This window comes from Equus caballus, chromosome 5, assembly GCF_041296265.1.
Source record: "Equus caballus isolate H_3958 breed thoroughbred chromosome 5, TB-T2T, whole genome shotgun sequence".
NCBI lineage: Eukaryota > Metazoa > Chordata > Mammalia > Perissodactyla > Equidae > Equus > Equus caballus.
In genome coordinates, this window is record NC_091688.1 from 11811550 (window position 1) to 11833593 (window position 22044).

At 41.3% G+C, this 22044-nt stretch overlaps 1 protein-coding gene across 1 annotated transcript in view; it reads left to right on the forward strand.

Annotated features, from left to right (window-relative positions):
• The window catches only part of PAPPA2 (pappalysin 2), a 255786-nt gene that overhangs the window by 27905 nt on the left and 205837 nt on the right, over positions 1–22044 (forward strand). The window contains exon 2 of the mRNA XM_023640602.2: positions 4019–5090. Coding sequence (XP_023496370.2) covers positions 4019–5090 — 1072 coding nt within the window. The remainder of the gene's footprint in view (positions 1–4018; positions 5091–22044) is intronic.

A 22044-nucleotide genomic window follows, 5' to 3' on the forward strand; every position in this document is an offset into this window, starting at 1 on the left:
GCTCTGTTTTTACTCACCTATGTATTCTTTGATCTTGGTTCTGATATTATATTGAAGTCATCATCTATGTTTTTCACCATCCCGTGAGACTATAACTCCTCAAGGACAAAGACCACTTTTATTCCAAAGATGAGAAGAGTCTCTGTGTCTGGCATGAATGGGGTGTTCAGTAAATGCTGATAAACTGAAATGACTAATTCCCAATGGAATGCCTTTTTCCAGGAGGAGCAGGACAGTGAGATGAAATGTGAACCCTTTGTGGTTTAGTAGGGTGACAGCTCTTCAAGTGACCAAGCATGATCCTCTTCCCACTAGCTAGGGGTGGAGCTTGGAGCTTCTGGGTTATAGCTTCAATTCTGGGGCTAAATCTGTGTCTGAGCACAGGCTGCAATTCCAGCCTAACTGCAGACTCGTTAATTCCATCTCAAGGGAGAAGAGAATCAGCCAATTCATATCCTCCAGATTGGAGAAATGGGCTGTTACCATTGGAGACTATGGAAGATGCAGGAGGGTAGAAATGTTTATTTACTCTGTCCTTGGAAATCTTGAAAATCCTCACGAGGACTCACTCGTGATCTCTTGAAAGAGGTTGAGGCTGATGGCAGTGATTCTCAGGGAGAGGTAGGTCACGCCAGGCTTCAATGCCACAGTTTCCTCCCTTGGAATAATCGATCTTTCAGTGGGAGCAGGGGATATTTATTGCCATTTCAGTAGTCTCAAATATGAGGTTTTATTACAAATCATAAAAAGCCCCAATTAATTCTCAATCCTAGACAATCAATTGGCCATGTTCCCTATCAGCATCATGCCTGTGCCCCTATTCATAGCAGGCCATCGTTTCTTTTTAACTACCTCTCATTCTATTGGTTTGCTGAATTAATAAGGAAGTATGTACTGTGGTTGCATTGATATCTCAGACAAACCCAAGATGCCTGATTCAATGTGATTCTTCAGTGGTTAAAAAGAATTTCAGATGGGCTTTCCCCTTTCATGTCTGGTTTAACTTACCATTGATAACAACCTTTCTAATTTTCCTTCACTGATGGGAAATACTAAGACTTCCAGCTTCTGTGTTCTGCATTTCCATCTACCGGGCAGCACTGGGAAGTTTGATTTCTTTCATCAGTGAGGAGTATCAGCAGCTCTCAACATGCTTTCACAAGAATCTGTATTTGTGAAAGTTCCACATGTGATTCTGATCCACAGCTATGGTTGATGACATTGGCGTCTTAGTTGGTTTGGGCTGCTATAATAAATATATCACAGACTGGATGGCTTAACAAAAGAAATTTCTCTCTCACAGTTCTGGAGGTTGGGAAGTCCAAGATCAAGGTGCTGGCAGAGCCGGTGTCTGGTGAGAACCCTGTTCCTGGTTTGCAGATGGCTGTCTTCTTGCATCCTCACATGATGGAGAAGGCTAGCTCTCTCTTCCTCTTCTTAAAAGGCCACTAGTCACATTATGGAGGCTCTACCCTCATGATCTAATTACCTCCCAAAGGCCCCATTTCCAAATATCATTGCTTTAGAGATTAGAGTTTCAACATCTGAATTTTGGGGGGACACAAACATTCAGTCCATAGCAATTGGGTTAGAGAATTCTATTTGCTAAACATGCTTCTTTTTTTTTTTCATGGAATGAGTGCAGGGCAGTGCTTCAGCAACTGTTTACTCTCTCTTATTATAGAGGAAGTATGAATAGTGGTAACACAGCAAATAAAAAGTAGTTGTTTAAGCATCTAGTGAGGGATCTCATATGCTGCGTGGACATCTTATTAGAGAGCAAATATTATTACTATGGTAATCATTCAAAAAGTAATACTTCTATATACTTGCTACAAATCCCAACTGAAATAGACTATTTTAATACTCTTGGCCAATAAGTCCTTTCCAATATAATTGCTAAAACTAGGTTAATCAGAACTAGATTAGTGTGATAAGAAACTTCCATCTTCTGTGTAATGTCTCAAGAAGTTAGAAATATCACTTTAGACACACTATCAGTAATTTTATGGCTTCCTATGAGATAAATGAGTGGAAAAAATTATTTTATTGAATCTAGAATAGATGTTCTAAGGACAGTAAGTGAAAGTGTTCAAAATTGCAACTAGCTGCCTGGCAGGTGAGAAGCTAATTATCTAATAATTTGTATGTCAGGCCTAATAACTTATACCCCAACTCAGATACACACACCTGTGTATGTGCAACAAATATAAAACAGCATCCCCAATTATTCCTCTTAAAAAACAGCAGAAATTTACTAGCCGAGGATTAGTAACTCTGTGGTCCTGATATTAAGTGTTGTAGCATATTTGTTCATAGGTCAGTGGACAGACATAATTAAAGCTAAGTGTACTTATCAAAGTAAGTAAACCAGGGAGAAAACATGAAGCAGGGAACTTACTATTCATCTCAGTAGATTTGTCTGCTTTTTGAAAATCCACCTAATTGGAGAATTTGTAATGCAGTACTTGTTATGTAGCTTTACCACATAGACCTCAGCAAAAAAACCAAGCAAACCAACCCCCACCCAAAACAAAACTGAAACATCACCATGGAACATCATACCTAGTCATCACCAGTACTTCAGAGTCTAATGTTAGAATTACTGGGTTAGAGAGGAGTTGATTTTGTTAAAAAGAACTTTTTATTTTTTAAATTGCAAGTTATTAATTTATGCTAGAGGCAGAAGAGACCATATTCTGTCATTTATGAAAACATAGCTACTTTTAAAACACTTGCCTTCCATCAGAATGGGAAGCCCTCATGGCTTATAAATCTAGACTCTCCATAGAGAAGTACTGTTTAAGTGGATTATATAGGAGATCAGGGGAATAAATAAAATTCTGTATACAGGCTGGGAAAGAGCAACTCCTGGTGTTAGTCTCAGGTATCTGATCCAAAGGCCAGGAGATTTGTCTATTATTCATTCGTTGGTTAAAGCAGCATTTCTTAAGCGTTTCTTGTGTGAAGGTACTGGCTCCATGTAACTTGCAAGCAAAATCTGCTCCTGAGACTCTAGCTGTATTTTAGAAGAGATGCCTGGGTGGAGATAGTAGTTCCTAAGTAAAGATGGGAACATTCGAGGCCTCCAAACTGCCTTCAGGATTTCTCTTTCATCTGTGGTCATGTTACATCTGACCTTGTTCCTCCTTCCTGCTGCCAACTTATTAATGATCCAGTTATCTGCAGGTGTTCCTTCCTTTGTTTATTCCATTGGACTTCACAGTCCTGTGACTGCAATGAGCAAGGTGATAAGGTAGCCTGTGGTGAGGAGCTCCTTTTATCTGGGAAAGTTCTGTTTCTGTACTGTGGTGGGCACCATTGGTCATAGAGCAATCATTCTTATAGCTGACTTGACTGATTTTTCAGGCTAGGACCATGGGGCAATGGCATTTTGCTTACTCCAGGGAACTACTGTTCTCTGTGGATGGGTGTCTTTGCCCTTAGAGAGGCACTAGGGGAATAGTGGGCTGAGAATGACCTCTGTGATGTTAGTCTTCTCTGAGGGACTCCCTGATTCACCACCTCCTTGTTTTCCCTATGAGAATCAGCATTTCAAAATTCAGTAGAGAAAAATGACTTTTTGAGGGGTAGGAGATTACTGCCTTTTGTAAAAACTGTGATGGCCTTCCTGGCTTCGAGGAAATGGAGAGGGGCTAGGATTAGGGAGGGAAGGCATGGACTCAGAGTCAGCCTGAGGAACATTTGTGACAAAGTGCTAGGGGATGGTTGTCACTTGCGTTAGACATCCCCTTTCCAGCCTCCATTTTGGTTATTGAAAAATACCAGCATGAGTTAAATTGGATGGAATCTTAAATCAGATTCCTTTTAGGGATAGACGTTGTCGGAATGGCCTGATATGGGGTACTGGACAGGCATCTCAGGTGAGGAATCTGTATCATTTAATTTTTTCCCGTTAAAAACCTACTTTCTTGCTATTCACATGGGTTTTCTTCTCCCTTTCTCAATCCCTCTTTGTATCTGGTATTTCTCCCCTCAATTCTTCCTTCTTTCCCAGGTGTGTTTGATAACTGCTCCCACACTGTCAGTGACAAGGGCTGGGCCCTGGGGATCCGCTCAGGGAAGGACATGAGAAGGCGAGATGCTCGCTTCTTCTTCTCCCTGCGCACTGACCGCATGAAGAAAGCCACCATTGTGATTGGCCACAGTCGCTACCAGCCAGGCACGTGGACACACGTGGCAGCCACTTACAATGGACAGCGTATGGCCCTCTACGTGGATGGCACTCAGGTGGCTAGTAGCTCAGACCAGTCTGGTCCCATGAACAGCCCCTTCATGGCATCTTGCCGCTCTTTGATCCTGGGGGGTGATAGCTCTGAGAACGGGCACTATTTCCGTGGACACCTGGGTACACTGGTCGTCTGGTCAGCTGCCCTCCCACAAAGCCACCTCCAGCACAGTCCTCAGTATCCAAGCAGAGTGGAGGAATTGACCACCCTGATCCTGACAGCCAGTTTTGAGCCTCTGGAAGAACAGTGGGCCCCCTTTAGAGATGGGAACTACCCACGGCTTGAGGTTCTCCAAGGCTTTGAGTCAGAGCCTGAGATTCTGTCACCTTTGCAGCCCCCACTCTGTGGGCAAACAGCTTGTGACAATGTGGAACTGATCTCTCAGTACAATGGGCACTGGCCCCTTCGGGGAGAGAAGGTGATACGCTACCAGGTGGTGAACATCTGTGACGACAAGGGCCTGAACCCCACCGTGAGTGAGGAGCAGATCCGGCGGCAGCATGAGGCGCTGAATGAAGCCTTTAGCCGCTACAACATCAGCTGGCAGCTGAGCGTCCACCAGGTCCACAACTCCACCCTGCGCCACCGGGTCGTCCTCGTGAACTGTGAGCCCAGCAAGATTGGGAATGACCATTGTGACCCGGAGTGTGAGCACCCGCTCACGGGGTATGATGGGGGTGACTGCCGCCTGCATGGCCGGTGCTACTCCTGGAACCGCAGGGATGGGCTCTGCCACGTGGAGTGCAACAACATGCTGAACGACTTTGATGATGGGGACTGCTGTGACCCTGAGGTGGCTGATGTGCGCAAGACCTGCTTCGACCCTGACTCACCCAAGAGGTAAGGGACTGGGGCTTGGGGTGTCCTGCTTGTAGGGTGCATTTCTAATGTTGTTTTATCCCTTTGGCTCTGGGAGACAAAAGAGGGTTCACACAGCCCCCAAATAAAACATTCATCCATCCCACTAGACGTTACTGAGCTTTTGTGAAGCACTAGGTGTTGTGTTAAGTAATTAGGGACACAGAGATGACTAAGACAAGGGACAGCCGTCACAGAACTTACTGTCTCTGGAGCAGACAACTGTGTACGTGGCGTGAAGTGCACCTGAAGACATATTCACCAGGTGCTTGAGGCACAGTCTATCCGAGGAAGCAGGGGATCTTCACAGAGAATCAACAAGGTATCCATGGGTAGAAACCGTTCGGCACCAATTATACGTGAGCCTTCTTCCTACAGTCTTAGGTTCCAGCAAAGTAACACTGATCCATGAGGAGGCCTCATGTGTGCCTGATCTCTGGAGCAGTTCAGCAACTTCACGACACAAGGCATTCTACATCTAACCACAAGGCCCTTTAGGTGGCTGCAGTCTTCCTCTTTTGCCCCATTAAATGCCATTCTTCACACAGCATCCAGAAGGATCCTTCGTAAAAGGTAACTCAGATCCTGTGACTCCCCTTCTTAAATTTCTTTCCCACTGTGCTTAGGATAAAATCCAAACTCTCCACCTGGCTCACAGGCTCTGCCTCAGCCTGATCCCTGCCTCCCCTCCAGCTTCTCCCTGCAAACGCTCATCCCTCCCATGCTGTGCAGCCTCTCTGGCTGCATCTTCTTGCAATCCTCTTCTCCTTGATCTCCCCTTGGTGGGTTTTCTCTTGTCATTCCAACATCTACTTAAAGGTCACCTCCTGGCGAAGCCTTTCCTGATCCTCCACTTTAGACTTAGCTACTCAATCACTATTATGTCAACTCATTTTAATTTTCTGATCACTTATCACTTCTGATATTTTTCTTATGCATTTCTTTGTCTTTCCCCAGCCTGGCATATCAGCTCCATGAGGTCAGGGCCCTTGTTAACTACTATATTCCGGAGTGCCTACAACAGCAGCTGACACACACACACACACACACACACACACACACGCATATATGTTTATTTCATGTTTATTTTAATGAATAGATCTGATGTGTCTTCTGTTGTGAGACAGAAGCCAACAAGAGGATTTCCATTTCATGGTCGATGCAGGGATTGGGGAGTGTTAGAGGGAGGTAAGAAAGGAGAGAGGTGGGGGGCTAAACTTGTTAATTTGTGTGTGTGGGCAAGGCTTCCCCATTACATAACTGGTATTATAAAAAGGCTCACACCTGAGCTAGGGTGTAGTGTTGGTGGGAGGTGGGGGGGCTGGATCTCAGCTCCCACCCAGTACCTGGGTTCTTGTCTTTGTGTTTCTGGGCCTCAATTTGTGTAGTAATTCATGATGTCCCTGTGCGTGGGCAGTCAGTTAATACCAATTAATGGCTTGGCCTGTAGTTAAGGCATGTGATGTCATGGATTGAGTGTAAGATTTGGAGTCAGGGGACACAGCTGAATTCTAGAGTCCTTGCTACTTAACTAGCTATGTAAATTATGCAAGTCACTGTCTGAAACAGATTTCTTGTCTGTAAAATGAGGAGTGATTGCGGTAATACTTCACATTACCTACATCCTAGGGTTGTTTTGTGAATCAAATGAAATAAGGTACAGGAAAGTGCTTGGTAACTCTAAAGCTTTCAATGTACAAAAATAACTCTAGGCTAACTTTAGTTATTATTCTCATTATTAGAGCTGACAGATGGGAAGCCTTTGTTTACATAATAATACGCAGGGAACTGATCACATTACCAGAAATATTCACATAAGAAAGATTCTGTTTGGGTTTGGTTTGTAGATTTTGATAACCTTAAGCAGAAGCTAATCCTCTCTAAGAACAGTGGTTGCCAAGTCTTAGGATCTCTGGGGAGATGGGGAAATCTGACTTGTTCTCATTTGTCTGCTGGCTCCTTACAACCACCCACTGCCCTGGCTGAGAGAGCTGTCTTTCAAGGTACCCAGGCATCCTACTCCTTCGAGTGGCCCTTTCTGTCTCTAAATCCCTATTGCTGCTGCCCTTATCTGGGTGTTTATAACTTACTCCCCTTACTGCTGCAGAGTTGCGATGGTAACTCATCCCTTTCTATCTGTAGACCCAGATGTGTTCCAAACCTTCTTACCCCTACGTGCAAAACTTGCTTTGTGGAATAAAAGGAACTTTTTATACTTTTCTATAGTTAAAAATATTTAAATCAAAGTAATAAATCCTCACAGATGAAGATATCAAATTGTAACAAAAGGCCTAAGGACGCACAACAGTCCCCTGCCTAACTCTTCCCCATCCCTCTCCACTCTCTAGCCGTGTTCCCATATTTAATTATTTCTCCTGTCTCTTCTAGTGATTACCTCCATATCTCCAAATATTATTTTTATATTACTTGAATTATCAATTTTCTTTTCTTTTCTCTTTTAATGTCTTTGCAGCTTTATGTTTATCTTTTGTTTTAAAGGTATGCTTTTTCCCTTTTTGAGAGGGAGATTGGCCCGAGCTAACATCTGTTGCCAATAGTCCTCTTTTTTTTTTTTTTCCTCCCAAAGCCCCAGTACATAGTTGTATGTGCCAGTTGTAGGTCATTCTAGTTCTTCTATGTGGGATGCCACCACAGCGGGGCTTGATGACCGGTCTGTAGCTCCATACGTAGGATCCGAACTGTCGAGCCCCGGGCTGCCAAAGCGGAGCATGAGAACTTAACCACTTGGCCACGGGGCCGGCCCCATGACTCATCAATTTTAAACATTATGCATTGACTTGCTCTTATGATAAAGATGAGACTTTAACGCTTACACTGTCTCCTTCCTCTCGCCTCCGTCTTTCCAATATAGTTATTTGACAATTTATTGTTGAATAAGTTAGATATATTTACAATATCATGACAATTTTTTTTGTTACAAAGTATTATTCTATTATTATATTTCCTTCATGCCATAACTTCTTCCCCTACCCTCCCTTGTCCCTTACGTCTCTATTTCCTCACTTCCTCCTGCCCTCCTCTCTTCCTGCATTCATTTTTTTAAATATCCTCGTCTTCAATGCTTTATCATATTAGCTAATCTACAGAATGTGTCTTTTTTCCTTTTCTTCTTTTGCACTCCTCTGGAGCTCTCCTTCTAGTTCATTCTATTTTCCTCTCCTCTTCCAATCTTGGACCAGTTATCTTTAAATCTGCTGCACAAGTTGTTGTCCGGGAACTCCTCATTACTGCTTTTTTGAATTGGAGCCACTGTGTCCTGAATTGTATGAGTGTCTCTTAATTTAATACCTTGTTTTACTGGAAAACATCTTTCAGTAACTTTCTAAGAAAGGACATTTTAGGTAACTTTTTCTGAAAATGCATTTCCCGAAATGTTTTTGTCTTGCCTTTACACAAAACTGGTAGTTTGTCTTGGTGTAAAATTTTGCGTTGGAAAACATTTTCTCTCAAACTTTTGAAGAAATTCATTAATTGCCCACAGCTCCTATTCTGATAATTGTGTGTCTTTTTAGAGGTGGAATAATTTTTTCCCTTTTCAAAATTGTTTAGAATCTTAGCCTTAGTCTTATTGTTTGAGGGATTTTATGACAATTTTTGTAGGGTTGACCTCTTATTCTTTTTTTGTTGAGCACCCAGTGGTCCTTCCAGTATGGACATTCATGCCCTGTACCTCTGGAAAATTCTATTAAATTACTACTTTGATACTTCTTTATTTAGTTCTGCTTTTTCTTTTTTCTGCCTGAAACTCCTGAGGATAGATGTCCTGAATTTATTCTCTTTTTTCTCTCATATGTTCTATCTCTTTGTTATTTCATTCTATTTTTTTAGAGATTTCCTTGAGTTTATCTTCTAACTCTTCTACTGAATTTTTAATTTTAGCAATCATATTTTTAAGACCTTCTTATTCTTTGACTTCCTATATTAATCTATTTTTATTTTAAGGATGCAACCTTTTTTGAGGCTAAAAATAAGATTCATTCTGAATTTTCTTTCTGTGTGCTATATCTGATTGATCTGTGGTCAACTTTTCTTTTTCTTTTTTTCTTAATTCCTATCTGTCTTTCATGCTGGCGAATTTCCTCAAATGTCTAGTACTTGTTCACGGTAGGAACCACACTTTTAGATCTCTACTTGTGATGATCTAAAAAAATGATGATTATCTATGAATTTCCTTTTTTGGAGGAAGAAATCTGAAGGCAGAACATAGTGGAGAGGAGAGGTTTTTCTCTTTCCCATTGCCCTTGTATTTATTTCATGTATAGGATTTTTTTTTCCTTCCCATCCTTTGCCTTGTGTTCCTTGTGCTGAATTTTTATCACTAAAAATATTGTGTTTTTTATAACTTTTGTTACCAAGAACCATATTTTAAAAAACAATTAGTTATCAAATTCCTATGATGTGCAGACACAGTAAGCTAAGCAGAGGGACAAATATAAAGAGTATATAAAGAGTAAGTGCTAATAATTTACTGGAGGGGTTTACTAATTTTATCTGAATTCCCTGAGTTCAAATCCAGGCTGAGGCACTAAAAGCAGAACGTGGAGTGTAGACTGCTTTTCTGTACCGTGGCTTGGATCGTTTGAAAGGACTTTGGATTCGTAGAGATGTAGATCTCTGGATATCTATGAGGGCCTGCGACTTGGAATTAGTGGTTGTCTCTGAGCTAAATTACCCAAACATAGCATCTCTATTATTGCAATTAAATCAAAGAACAAGCTCACATTTCCATTATACTGTGACTCTGAAGGAAGTCAGCTTCGGCAGATATTTTACCAGACATTTATTGGGCAAAGGGAGTATGCCAGGCTCTTCTACTCCGAGTCCTTCTACTCGGGAGCTCACAGTTTAGCAGGGAGTTATTGGGAAGTTGGGGAGCACCTATAGATAGATTGCTAAGATGCAAGTACAATTGGTGTATAAACAATCCTCTTCATTTGTCAGATCCTGCTCAACCTTTCTCCTTTCCCCACCCCTAGCAAGAAATCAGAAATCTAACCCAAAGAAGTTCCTCTCCCAAAGGCTCTGCAAGGAGGAGGGAGCCTGAGGAATCCAGCATTGAACATCTGTAACCCAGATGGCTCTATCAAAGGGAGAGTATTTATCAGCCTTGGGGCTGGTCAGGAGGAGATATGAATTATAGATACAGTACCCAGCCAGTTGAACAGAATTACCATGATAGAGGAACTTGGCTTGTGGGTAGGGAAGGCTACACAGGCCAGATGTCTCTTTCTCTGGAGGAGCTGCCAGGAGAGAGGGTCTCCAGGAGCTGAGGGAAGGAAGGGGCTTGGGAGTCCACCTCAGTAAAACCACAAGTGTCGTTGACCACTCCCTGTGGTGCATCCTCAGAAGCCAAACCAAGGGAATCTATGTCCTAAGGCAAACTCAGCTTCCCTGATCTTTGCAGGCTCTCAGCTGCTTTTTGGTCATGAATTGTCTCTGTTATTTTTCCCTCTCAAATTATGTCTCAGAGATGAAAGGTTCTTTGCTCCTGAACCTACTTTCCAGCCCTTGTTCTTTCTCTCCTTTTCACATCAGAGTTGAGCTTAGGATCCAACCAAATCTGGAACAGTGTGCTTGCCTCTCTGTTTTGGTTTCTGTGTGTCAGATCTTGTAATAGTGTTATTATGTGGAGAAAAATCACCAAATAAAAACAAATGGCTGAGCACAGTTTAAGCAAGCCATCAATCACCTAGTGTCAGACCATGCCGTGAAGCAGACAATGGGATGCCAAACGTTTGTTTTCTGATTTCTGTGGTGGGCTAAGGTCTCTGTGTGTTGGTGACTCACTGTCTCTTCTCTGTCTCATTCCCTGAGTTTTGCTGCTGGGGATTTTGAGGGAAGAAGGACTGCTCTACATAGCAATGTTGGGACATGGCCCACTTCCCCCTAAAATGGTCCTCAAGAGGGTGGCCTGGGGGAGGGGGTGCCCTGCAGGGGCATGGCAGAGTATGGTGTCCACAAGGTGTGTATCCAGGGACTGGAGGACACATGCATGCATGTGACATCGAAGGGAACAGGTGGAGAAATCAGTGCTGTGCAGACCTGGATGTGTGGGATTAGCTGTGCTCTGCTCACCTACCCTTTGCGGCTGTCGAGCCAAAGGAATGGTTGGTCTGGGCCCCTGCAGTGGCGGGTCTGTTAAACATCAGCCAAGCTTCATTATAGGTTTCTTTTGAAGTTGAAATTCAAAGTTCCCTGCAGCCAAAAAAAACATGCGCAGGGAAAATAAGTGTAAGGGGTAGAAGAGGGCAGAGGGAAGAGAAATGGAGGAGAAACTTTAAAACTGAACAGCAAAAAAACCCCTCAGTCCCTCCACTTCAAAATGCACAAGCAGTGCAAACTCTAAAGAGACAAGTCTTATCTTCTCATGCTCATTTCACCTGGCAAAGAAAATAGGAGGGGAGAAATAAGAGAATGCCTTACAGCTAAGGTCAAAAAATTCACTTTCAAATAGAAGTGTCTCCTACAGGCCAGTTTCTCCACAGTCCTCATAGGTACTGTATTTGGGAGTACATGAAATCCACAGTTGCTCCGTTACCTGGATCAGAGAACTTTCCTCCCCAGGTGAGCTGGGAGGGGTTGTTTCTCTCCGTTTTGTGGTTATTTCCTAGCCAAATTGACAGACTTGTGAGAGAGCCATGTGACGTGTCTACGTGTTAAAAATACTTCCTCTTAGAAAATTTTTAGGAGAGACCCTAGTCTCTAGTCACATTCAGTTCAGAATACTTGGGTGTTTTCCTAGGGGTTGGGGTGGAGGTCCTGCTGCCCTGGCCAGATGCGTCTGTCTCAGATGATTTCATGTAGGGATCTCTGCCTGGAATTTAAGCCTAGGAATCTGGAAGATAGCTGCACTCTTAGAAATGTTTTCTCTTTTTCCTCCGGGAACCCTGTTTGTGTGTTACTTTAGTGATGGAACGAAAGTTAAATCTCGTTGCTGGATGTTGCCCTAACCCAGAGAAGCAGGTTGGGGAGTGGATGGAGCATAGAGTTAGTCTGAGCATCAGGGGTTTTTCTGAGGATTTGTTCCATCAGAGAGTCACCTCCTGGAGGAAGCTGCTGACCCATTAGTTTTCCTGAGTCCCAGCGCATCTCGCTTCTCACCAGGTGCTCTGTCCACGGCTGTGGACCAGATTCCCCCAGCTTGATACTTGAATGATTCCTACTTATCCTTCAAGTCTCAGTTAGGGTGTCACTTCCTCCTTCCTGAGAACACTCCTCTGTCCTCAGATAGGAATTAGCAATCTCATTTGTATCACTTCTTGTCCTCCTCCTGTCACCACTCTGCTCTGGCTTGTCGTCTCTCATCTGGGTTATTACAATAGACTCCCAACTGGTCTCCTCACTTTTGTTCTTGCACCTGCCCCACTAATCTGTTTTTAACCTAGCAGCCAGAGTAATCCTATTAGAGGATAACTCAGATGAAGTCATTCCTCTGCCCAGAATTCTCCAGCAGCTCCCAGCTCATTCAGAGTCAAAGCCAACAGAATTACTATGAACTACAGGGCCCGACCTGGTCTGGCACCAGTTACTTCTGTGGCTTCATCTCCTACCACGCATTCCCTTGTTTACTGCAGTCCAGGCACACTGGCCTTCTCACTGTTTCTTGTAGACATACTCTTACCACATGAACTTTTCAGTGACTTTTCCCTTTGCTGGAATATTCTTCCTCCAGATTTCTACATGGCTAGTTTTCCCACTTCCTTCTGTTTTTTTTCCAAGTCACCTTCTAGGTGAAGGCTTCCCTGGTCACCTCCTCTAAAATTTCACACACTCCTCTGACTCTTAACAATTTCTTTCCTGTTTTATTTCTCTTTTTAGAATTTGCTGCTAACATGCAATATATAGTTTTAATTTTACTTAATGTCTGTCTCCTCCACTAGAAGGTAAGTTCCATTAGAGAAGGGCTTTTGTGTGTTTGGGTTACTGTTTTACCCTCGCACTTAGAACAGCAAAAGGAATAGACTAAGACGTATTCAACAGAGATTGAATAAAGGAGTGTTCTTACCCTAGTATAGTGGTTGGTAAACTATGGCTGGTGGACCAAATTTAGCCTACCACCTGTTTTTGTAAATAAAATTTTATTGGAATGCAGCCACATCCTCATATTTACATACTGTCTATGGCTGCTTTCATGTGGCAGCCATAGTTGTGTAGTTACACCAGAGACCCTGTGGCCCACAAAACCTAAAATATTTACTCTTTGGCTCTTTAAAGAACAAGTTTGCTAACCCCTGACTGAGTACATATTTATCATACTATATTGTAATTACGCATTGTTGTCTGTCTCTTGCACAAGACTTTAGGCTGTTTGTTCTTAGTACTTGTAACATAGGAAGTGCTCAATTGATATTTTTCTTTTTTGAGATTGGCCCTGAGCTAACATCTTTTGCCAATCTTTTGTTTTTTCTTTTATCTCCCCAAAGCCTCCCCGTACATAGTTGTATATTCTAGTTGTAGGTCTTTCCGGTTCTGCTATGTGGGACACCACCTCAGCATGGCTTGAGGAGTGGTGCCATGTAGGTGCCCAGGATCTGAACTGGTGAAACCCTGGGCCACTGAAGCGGAGCATATGAACTTAACCACTCGGCCATGGGGCCGGCCCCTCAATTGATATTTTTAAAATGAATTAACATATACATAAATGAAAAATCAATGATGGGGGGTGGGAATGGTAGTGTTGGGCAAGGGTTTGGGTGGGGTAGAGTAAGCTAGTCTGTATTGAAAAAAGAAGGGTATTTGGAATCTACACTCTAGTAATCCCTCCTACTGCTGTCATTACTGTGGTAGAGTTGCCATAATCAGGAGTAAGGAAAATAACTGAAGATATTCATGAAAGTGTAAATATGTTAGCTGAGGAGGGAAAGGCTGTGAGTCATTTAATTCATTATCTCATTATTTGAGTACCTGAGCTCCCAGATGGCTCTGAAAGGATGAGACATGGAGTAAATTTTGGTGATCAGAGAAATAGTCAGCTACAATAGCCAGGAGGTAAGATGAGTGGGAGACAGTGATTGAGAGAAAGAGCAGACCCGCCCCCCCCCAAAATGGATACAGGGTACTCCAATCAGATAGAGCCTCTTTGAACTCATGTCACAGATTAACCAAGATTTCTACCAAACATTTTAGTTAGGCTTTTGTGGTTGTAAGGAAAGAGACACTCAAGTTAACTAAAGAAAATGGATTTATTGTACCATTACGTTTGGGCTGGAGGTGGAGCTAGAAGGCTGCCAGGACTGTGGTGGGTCAGGGCACTCCATTTCTCTCAAAGGCTGCGGGGTTCTCTACATCTTAGTGCATCTGCACCATTCATGCCTTCTTACCAGTGTGCTAGATTACTCATAGTTCCTGTCCCCTTGTGGCTTTAGTTTAAAACTAAACTCAGTTTATTGTGGCTCCTGCTTATCTCATTGAGTCTGCTCTTCAGATTTATATCTCATTGCTAATTGACTAAATCTTTTGCAGTATTTTGGTTCAAATTCTGGAGACAGTCACTGTGAATTGATCCAATTCATTTTTACATGTCAGGCCAGAAGTTATAGATTTATGGACAGCCTTGAGTTCAAGCAACAGTTGCCAAAAGAGCAGGATGGTGGGGAGGTGTCCTCAGCGTTCCCGGGGCAAGCTTCCTCAGCTAGTGCCAACACTCTGGGTGGAGTGAGCTGCTTTTTCATCTTTACTTTTGGGGGATGAAACTCCTGACAGGCATAATTTCTGCTACTGTCCTCTTCCTTAGACCTTAGACCTTGGTATTCTTAGTAATGGGGCTCCGATAGAATTTTAATGCCAATTTTATTTCTAGAATTCCCTGATTTAGAATTCAAAATTCAAATATGTCGGGATAATCAGATAAACTATCTAGGTCATAGTAAGATATCTTACTATGATATCTCTGTATCTGTCTGTCTATCTCTCTGTTTTACCGATGAAACAAAGCACTTTGCATGAATTATCTTATTTAATGTTCACAATAGCTCCAAGAAGCAGTTGCTTTGATTATCTCCATTTTATATATAAGAAAACTGAGATTTAGATAGTTAAATAACTATCATCATGCAATGGCAGAACAGGGATTAAACTCTGACTTTGAAGTCTGTGTTATTACCCTCCATTCTACGTTGTGTGTCAGGTATAAGTCTTACATGCCTAGCAAAGTACTTAGCTCGTAGTGGGTGTATAATAAATATTTGTTTATTTTAATTGTATAATGATTGTTTCAGAGATATATACTTGAAGAAAAGAAAGGAGGGAAAGGGAAATCACTAGGGGGCTGAAAACTTAGGAAGGACATTAGATAAGAGGTGGATTCTTTAACATGCATAGTGAAGAGCTGGAGAAAGAGTTTAGTAGGCAAGGGCAAAGGTACGAACCAAAGTACAGATAGTCATGTGCAAATATATTCAGGCCACTATAAGAACAACTTGAAAGGCGGGGAGGGTACCTAGGGAAGAGTAAGAAAGAGAAAATTGGAAAAGTTAAGTTGGGAAGGCCTTTAGATGTTGGGCTAAGGGATTTGAACAGTAAGCAACTGGGAGCCATGGGATATGTGTAGACATATCTATCTCTTGTTAGATCAGCTGGTTGATCGATAGACATCTGTTTTAATATATACCTTTTTTAATAGCTACCATCTCTCTTGAATTTTAGATTTTCCTTCTGGGATCAGTTTGCTTATCCCTGAAAGACATTTTTTGGAATTTCCTTTACTAAATGTTTGCTAGTCATATGCTTTCTCAATTTTCAGTTCTATGAAAATGTCTTTATTTTATCAAATTTCATGAAAGATAACTTTTCTAAGTGTACAATTTTAGATTGGCTGTTTTGTTTTCTCTTATTGAGATATTATACTATAATCTCCTGGTTTCCATTAATACTGTTGAAAAGTTAGCTCTCTAATTGTCATTCATTTGTATTTACTCTGCCTTTTCTCTTTGGCTGTGTTCAAGATCTTTTCTTTGTCTTCAGCATTCTGCAGTTTCACTGTGATATATTTGATATAGATTTTTCTTTTCTTGTATTTGAGATTTATTGTCATTCCTGAATCTAAGCACTCATGCCATCATCAATTATGGGAAATTATCAGTCATATCTCTTCAAATATATCCTTTTTCTATTATCTCCTTTTGGATTTCCTATTAAATATATATTACCCCTCTTATTCTGTGCTCCATGTTTCTTAACATCTCTCAGTTTTTCAATCTTTACCCTCTGTGTTGCATTTTAAGTGACTGTTTTTAGATTTATTGCCCAGTTGACTCTTTCTTCAGCTTTGGCTATCTTGCTCTTAGAACCCACCAATAAATTTTTAATTTTTATTAGTATAATTTTCATCTCTGTAAGTTCTATTTAGTTCTTTTTCATATCTGCCTAGTCATTTTTAAAGTCAATTTACGTTACTTATTCATGCTTTGGGTATTCTCTTTTTTTAAAAAAAGATATATTAAAGTGAGGGATACATGAATTTACACATGATAAAATTGTGTAGAACTAAATGTCCACATAAACTATTGTGGAGTAAAAATGGGGAAATTTGAACAAGGTTGGTGGATTCTACCAATGTCAGTATCCTGGTTGTTAATATTGTATTATAGTTTTGCAAGATGTTATCGTTGGGGGAAACTGGGTAAAGGATATTTAGTACTATCCTGTAATATTTCTTACGAGTGCATGTGAATCTGCAATGATCTCAAAATAAAAAGTTTAATTAAAAACATATTAAGTATACTTCTTTTATATTTTATATCAGCCAGTCTGATTCTGTTGTTATTTCTGCTGGCTCTTGCTCCTGGTGCCTTGTTTCCTCATGCATGCTTTAAGGTTTTGGTGGTGAGCCCATGTTCCTTGAAACTTTACCTGTCAGATTTCTTTCAGGCCTGGATTGAAGATATGCTCTTTTATTTCTGTCAATTGCCTGGGGCTTTACTAATAAGAAATCACTTTAAATATATATAATTAGCTTGAGGTTTTTTGGATCGTATGGGTAGGGTGTTATGGATTTGGGGTGTAGACCTGTGAGGGCTGACTTATGGTTACCTCTCAGGGGAGATTTTCACCATACATGTTTGGCCAAGATATGGGAATGTAAATTTTCAAGCTGGCCCCCTTGATGAAGTGGACTTTAAAGATTTTTTTGATGCTCTGTTTTATTGATGGTATAGTCCTTGAGAGTCCTGGCTTTGTATGGGGCTCTCCCATAAAACTTCCCACCTTAGCTAAGCCCTAAGCTTTGTTCCTATTCAAGATTCTCACAAGACCATCGAACTGAAGTTCAAGGGTGCTAGGAATGGGCAGAGTCCTTGGGGAAGCCAGGGGCTGCAGATGATGCTTACTTTTCTGGATTCCTATTTTTACTTTGTACGTGGGCTCCAAAGATAACCTTTAATTTCCTTTCAGCTTTTTAATTCATTTAAAATTTATTTTTGTATCTTATTAAGAAGTGTTAGTTGTCCTCATTGGAGAGATAATCAGGGCTTCTATGCTCTTTATACCAGAAAGGGAAGTAATTCTCCAGAACACTAATCTGGAGGCAGCATACAGAATCAGTGTTATGAACCAGGAAGATTGGAGGCAGGAAGATGACTTTGTAAGCTCTTGTAGTAGTCTAGGCAGGAAAGGGTAACAGGTTGAAAATGATTAGGGAAATTATTGTGACATAGTGGAAAGATCTAGGAAACTAGAAATGAGAAGAACTGGCTTCTAATCCTGGCTCCAGCCTAGTCACATAATGTAATCGTTTGTTCACTCATATTCATAGTCATTGTTAGTCAACAAATGTTAACTGAGCCCCTATTCTAGGCCAGGCACTCTTTCAGGCACTGCAGTTACTGTGATGAGGAAAACAGTCCCCTCCCTCATGGAGCTTATAGTCTAGTGTGAGGAGACAGGCAACCAACAAATAGCAAGTGAATACATGATATGCCAGGTGATGATAAGTTCTGTGGAAAGAAATTCAGCAGAATTAGGGAGACAGGGAATACTTGCTGTGGGAGCAGGATAAAGGATGTGCAGGGAAGGTCTTACTGAAAAGATAACATTTGAGCAGAAGGAAGTATGGGAGTGAGCCATATGGAATCTGGGAGATTATTCGAGGCAGAGGCAGCAGTGAGGAGCTACTCTGGCTGGAGTAGAATGAGCTAAGCAGAGATTAGTCAGTGGGGACAGGTCACACAGCCTGTCAGGCCACTGTGTGGATTTTAGTTTTTAATTTTGATGAGTTGGGAAGCTACCATGGGGCTTGAGCAATTGAGTGACTTAAGCAGTGGAATGCGATTAATAAAGAAGGTGTAGAGAAGTACCTAACTGACCTATCTACCTCAAAGGGATATTGTGAAGTTCAGTTGAGATAATACTTGCTGATAGTACTTTGTAAATTGAAAATACATCATAAGTGAAAGTGTTTGATGAGACGTTGCATTGAGTTCAGCAGTGAGTTTGAAGAGATGGTGGACATCCCCAAGGAGACAGTGAGCAGATTGTGAAAGAGGTATTCATCTCAGTGTGGAGTTTACGGGGGCAAGATCATGCCTTATACAGTAATAAAGAGTCATTATGAACCAGAAGGCATGAGACAGTAATCTCCCTGACCCATAGGGTATCTGTGACTTATCTCCCCTCCCAGGCCTCTTTCATACGTGAGTGTAAAAATGCAAAGCTGAGTACAATGAACATCTCCTCTTTATTATGCTTTCAAAAAGATTTATTGTTCAGGAAGGCCTATGTCTAGCATCTCTGCTCAATACCAAGTAGGTACTCAGAATTGCCTACTGAATGAATGCCTCAAAGTTCCAGGGTCATAGCACTTAGGACTATGACAGAATTAGGGATTCAGAATAATTTCAAGTAAAAATTTAAAGGATTGAATGCTGGGCTCAACACAATACCATGAATATTTAGAGATGACCTTAGATTTTAAGATATAAAAAACGTGTAAACCAAGCTGGTGGATACTTGTGTTTGCATCAACCAATGTGAAAATAATCATGAGCAAGCTTCATGTGAAGCAGAAGTGTGATGTGGCTATTAAAAATATGCCAACAATCCTGGGCTTTGTTGAAAAAGGATAGAGTGTTCAGGTGGCTGGAAGAGCTCCCTCTAGACACAGTCCTGATCAGGCTCTGTCTGGAGCCTGTGCTCAGTTCTGGGCAGCAGGTTTTATGAGGACCATCAACAACCTGGAGCACATCCAAAGTTTGGGGAGGAGAGTAGTGGTAAGCAAGATGGTAAATGGCCCTGTTCCCCTTCAAGTATGGATTTGTAACTTCTCCCTGCTGATTGAGGAGCCGGTATAGAAGAATTTATAAAAATGTCACAATGGCCTCTTCTGCAGCTCATTCATTCTATTCATTCATCCACTCATTCATTAATTCATTCAGTTTATAACAAACATTCATTGAATGCCTACTATGTTTTGGACGCAGTAGCAGGCCCAGGGATATGATCCTTGCCTTCAAAGAGTTCAAGTGGGAGAGATAGGCATGCATGAATATAATTTCAGTACTGAGTAGAATAAAGCCGAGTGCTATCTCTACTCATCTTTGGCCCCCTAAGTCTGAATCCTACACTAACTAACCAATGTGTCTTTCTACTTTTAATCTTCTTCCACTCTACCCCCAAAATTAACTCTGTACACTGTCATCAGAATAATCATTCTAAGAATCATTTATGTTTTCAGATCTTCTCAACCAGAAGAACTCAACTGGGAAGGGGATGGGATTTGAAGCTATTCTTGAAAGATGGGTAGTAGAACCCAGGAGGGAGAGTATATTAGGCAGGGGAGTAAGGTCAACAGAGAATTGGTACCCGTCATATGGTGTAAAAGATCTAGGATAATAACTGTAATAGTAATTGCCATTTATTCAATGACCTAACCATTAACTGCGAAAATAGAACAGCATTGTGAGGCATTCACAGCCCAATATTAGAAGGACAGTTATTCAGACTGACTTCATGTGGAATGTAATACTTTCAGTTAAATACATTTTGTAATTATATCTCACTTATCTTTTCAAGAGATTGGTTTACTCCTTTTTCATAGATTTTAATATAATGGAAAAAAGTATTATCTCTAATTCTGTCATTCTGGGACCTTCCTGCATGATCATAGATCCTTGGTCAGCAAATAGATAAAATCACGTTTTTCTTTTCTTAGTACCCTAGTCCATCACAGGATATTTTGGAAAGGACACATAGTGAAGGTGGCCTATGGCAGTGGTGGTCTCTTCTATCTTTAGAGTTCTTGGAGAACTGCCACAGCATCTTTATGCAATTAATTTGAGTGGATCATCTTATTTCGAGAATTTATTGTGGCTAATACTGAAACTCAAATATAAAGAATCCTTTCTAAGGCCTATTCCAATGCTTTTCTTAGTTTTACTTTCTTATATAGTTGGACGTTATCTATGGCAAGAGAAATCCTGTTATATTTTGCATACATATTTCTAAATAATAGGTCTCTAGGAGAAATGTTTATTCATTTGTTTAGGGGTTAGTTATACCATGCCTTATTGCAAATAGGACTAAAGGTATAATTTTGATATGATATGATAATTTAAAATAAGAAACATATAGAAAAAAAGAAAAAAAGGGAAAATGATGAAAGATAAGAAAAGATTGTCAGTGGTGAATTCAGTATGCAAAATGAGTGTATACCTGCATATTAGAGTGCTAGAGTTAAACCACAGATTTAGCTCTGAACTTCCCAGAATCAAGACAAAGAGGGAGACAGGATAAGCTACATGGCTCACTCTATTGCTAAGATGAAAACAAACAGCTACTCAAGGGAACAGCTGGCGAAGATAATCATACTGGATAGAAATTTCTCCTGGGGGACCACATACAGAGAAAACTGTATAGTGCAATGAACAACATTCTCAACAACACCCTTATGCAAAAACCTAATATTCTCTTAAAGAATCAGTCTGGGATCTGCTCCTAAGCACAAACAAAAGGTCATTTTATGGCCTCAGTTTCTACCTTTTGGAGGATGGTTGGAGTAATTTTATCCTGGAATGATTTTAAAGAAGAAGAAGAATCGAGAGTGTAGCCCTTCTGTGGAGGTAAGGGAGGAAGGGATTCAGAATCCAGGCAGCAGTGGAGACATGAACTGAAGAAAGGACACAGCTTCCTCTGAGACTGGAGGGAAGGCGGCAAGGGTGGATGCAGACAGGTGAGGTTTTGGCCTACAGGGCGGGATTTGAGAGAGGTTTTGCCGGGTAGCCTTGATCTTCTTGGCGAAGAAGGAGGCAGTTGTCTCTAGAGAGGGAGGGGATTACTGACCATTTAGGGGCTTGGGGAAGGTGGAGATTGTTCATAATACCCTCTTTTCAGTCCATCTTCGTGTGCTGAAATGTGAGGGAAACTTATGAGCCTAACCTCATTTCCTTCTTTCATGAGCTGTTGTGAAAGAATGTGATTCTGAAAACAGGAGGTGGAACCAAGGTAAATTCTGAAAGACACATGAGCCTACTCAGATTCAGAGTCATGGAATGTCATAACTGGATCTTGGAGATCATTTAGTTCAACCATTTTATTTTATTTTATTTTATGGACGAGGAAGCTTGTCTCAAGTCACAAAGCTAGATGTTTGTCTGATTGGATAACCTAAGGGGAGGTCGTCTGACTCCTAGTTGTTTCCCCAACTACACCTAAGTACTTAAGCTGCTAGGCAGGAGGCAGAGGATGCTACCTCTAAGTCTCTGCCTCAGTTTCTCCATTTCATACCATGCCTCTGCTTCACTCCATAGCCTCAAAACTATCTGTGGGGCTCGGAAGAAGAAGTTTGAAATCACAGATTGCGTAGTAGACTCTCTTGCCCCTGTCGCCATGTGCTTATCTGGTCTACTAGTTTCACATAATACAAGCATTAATAGAGTAGATGATGCAGGAGAAGGAGAAAAATAAGGAGGTTGATCAAAAGAGG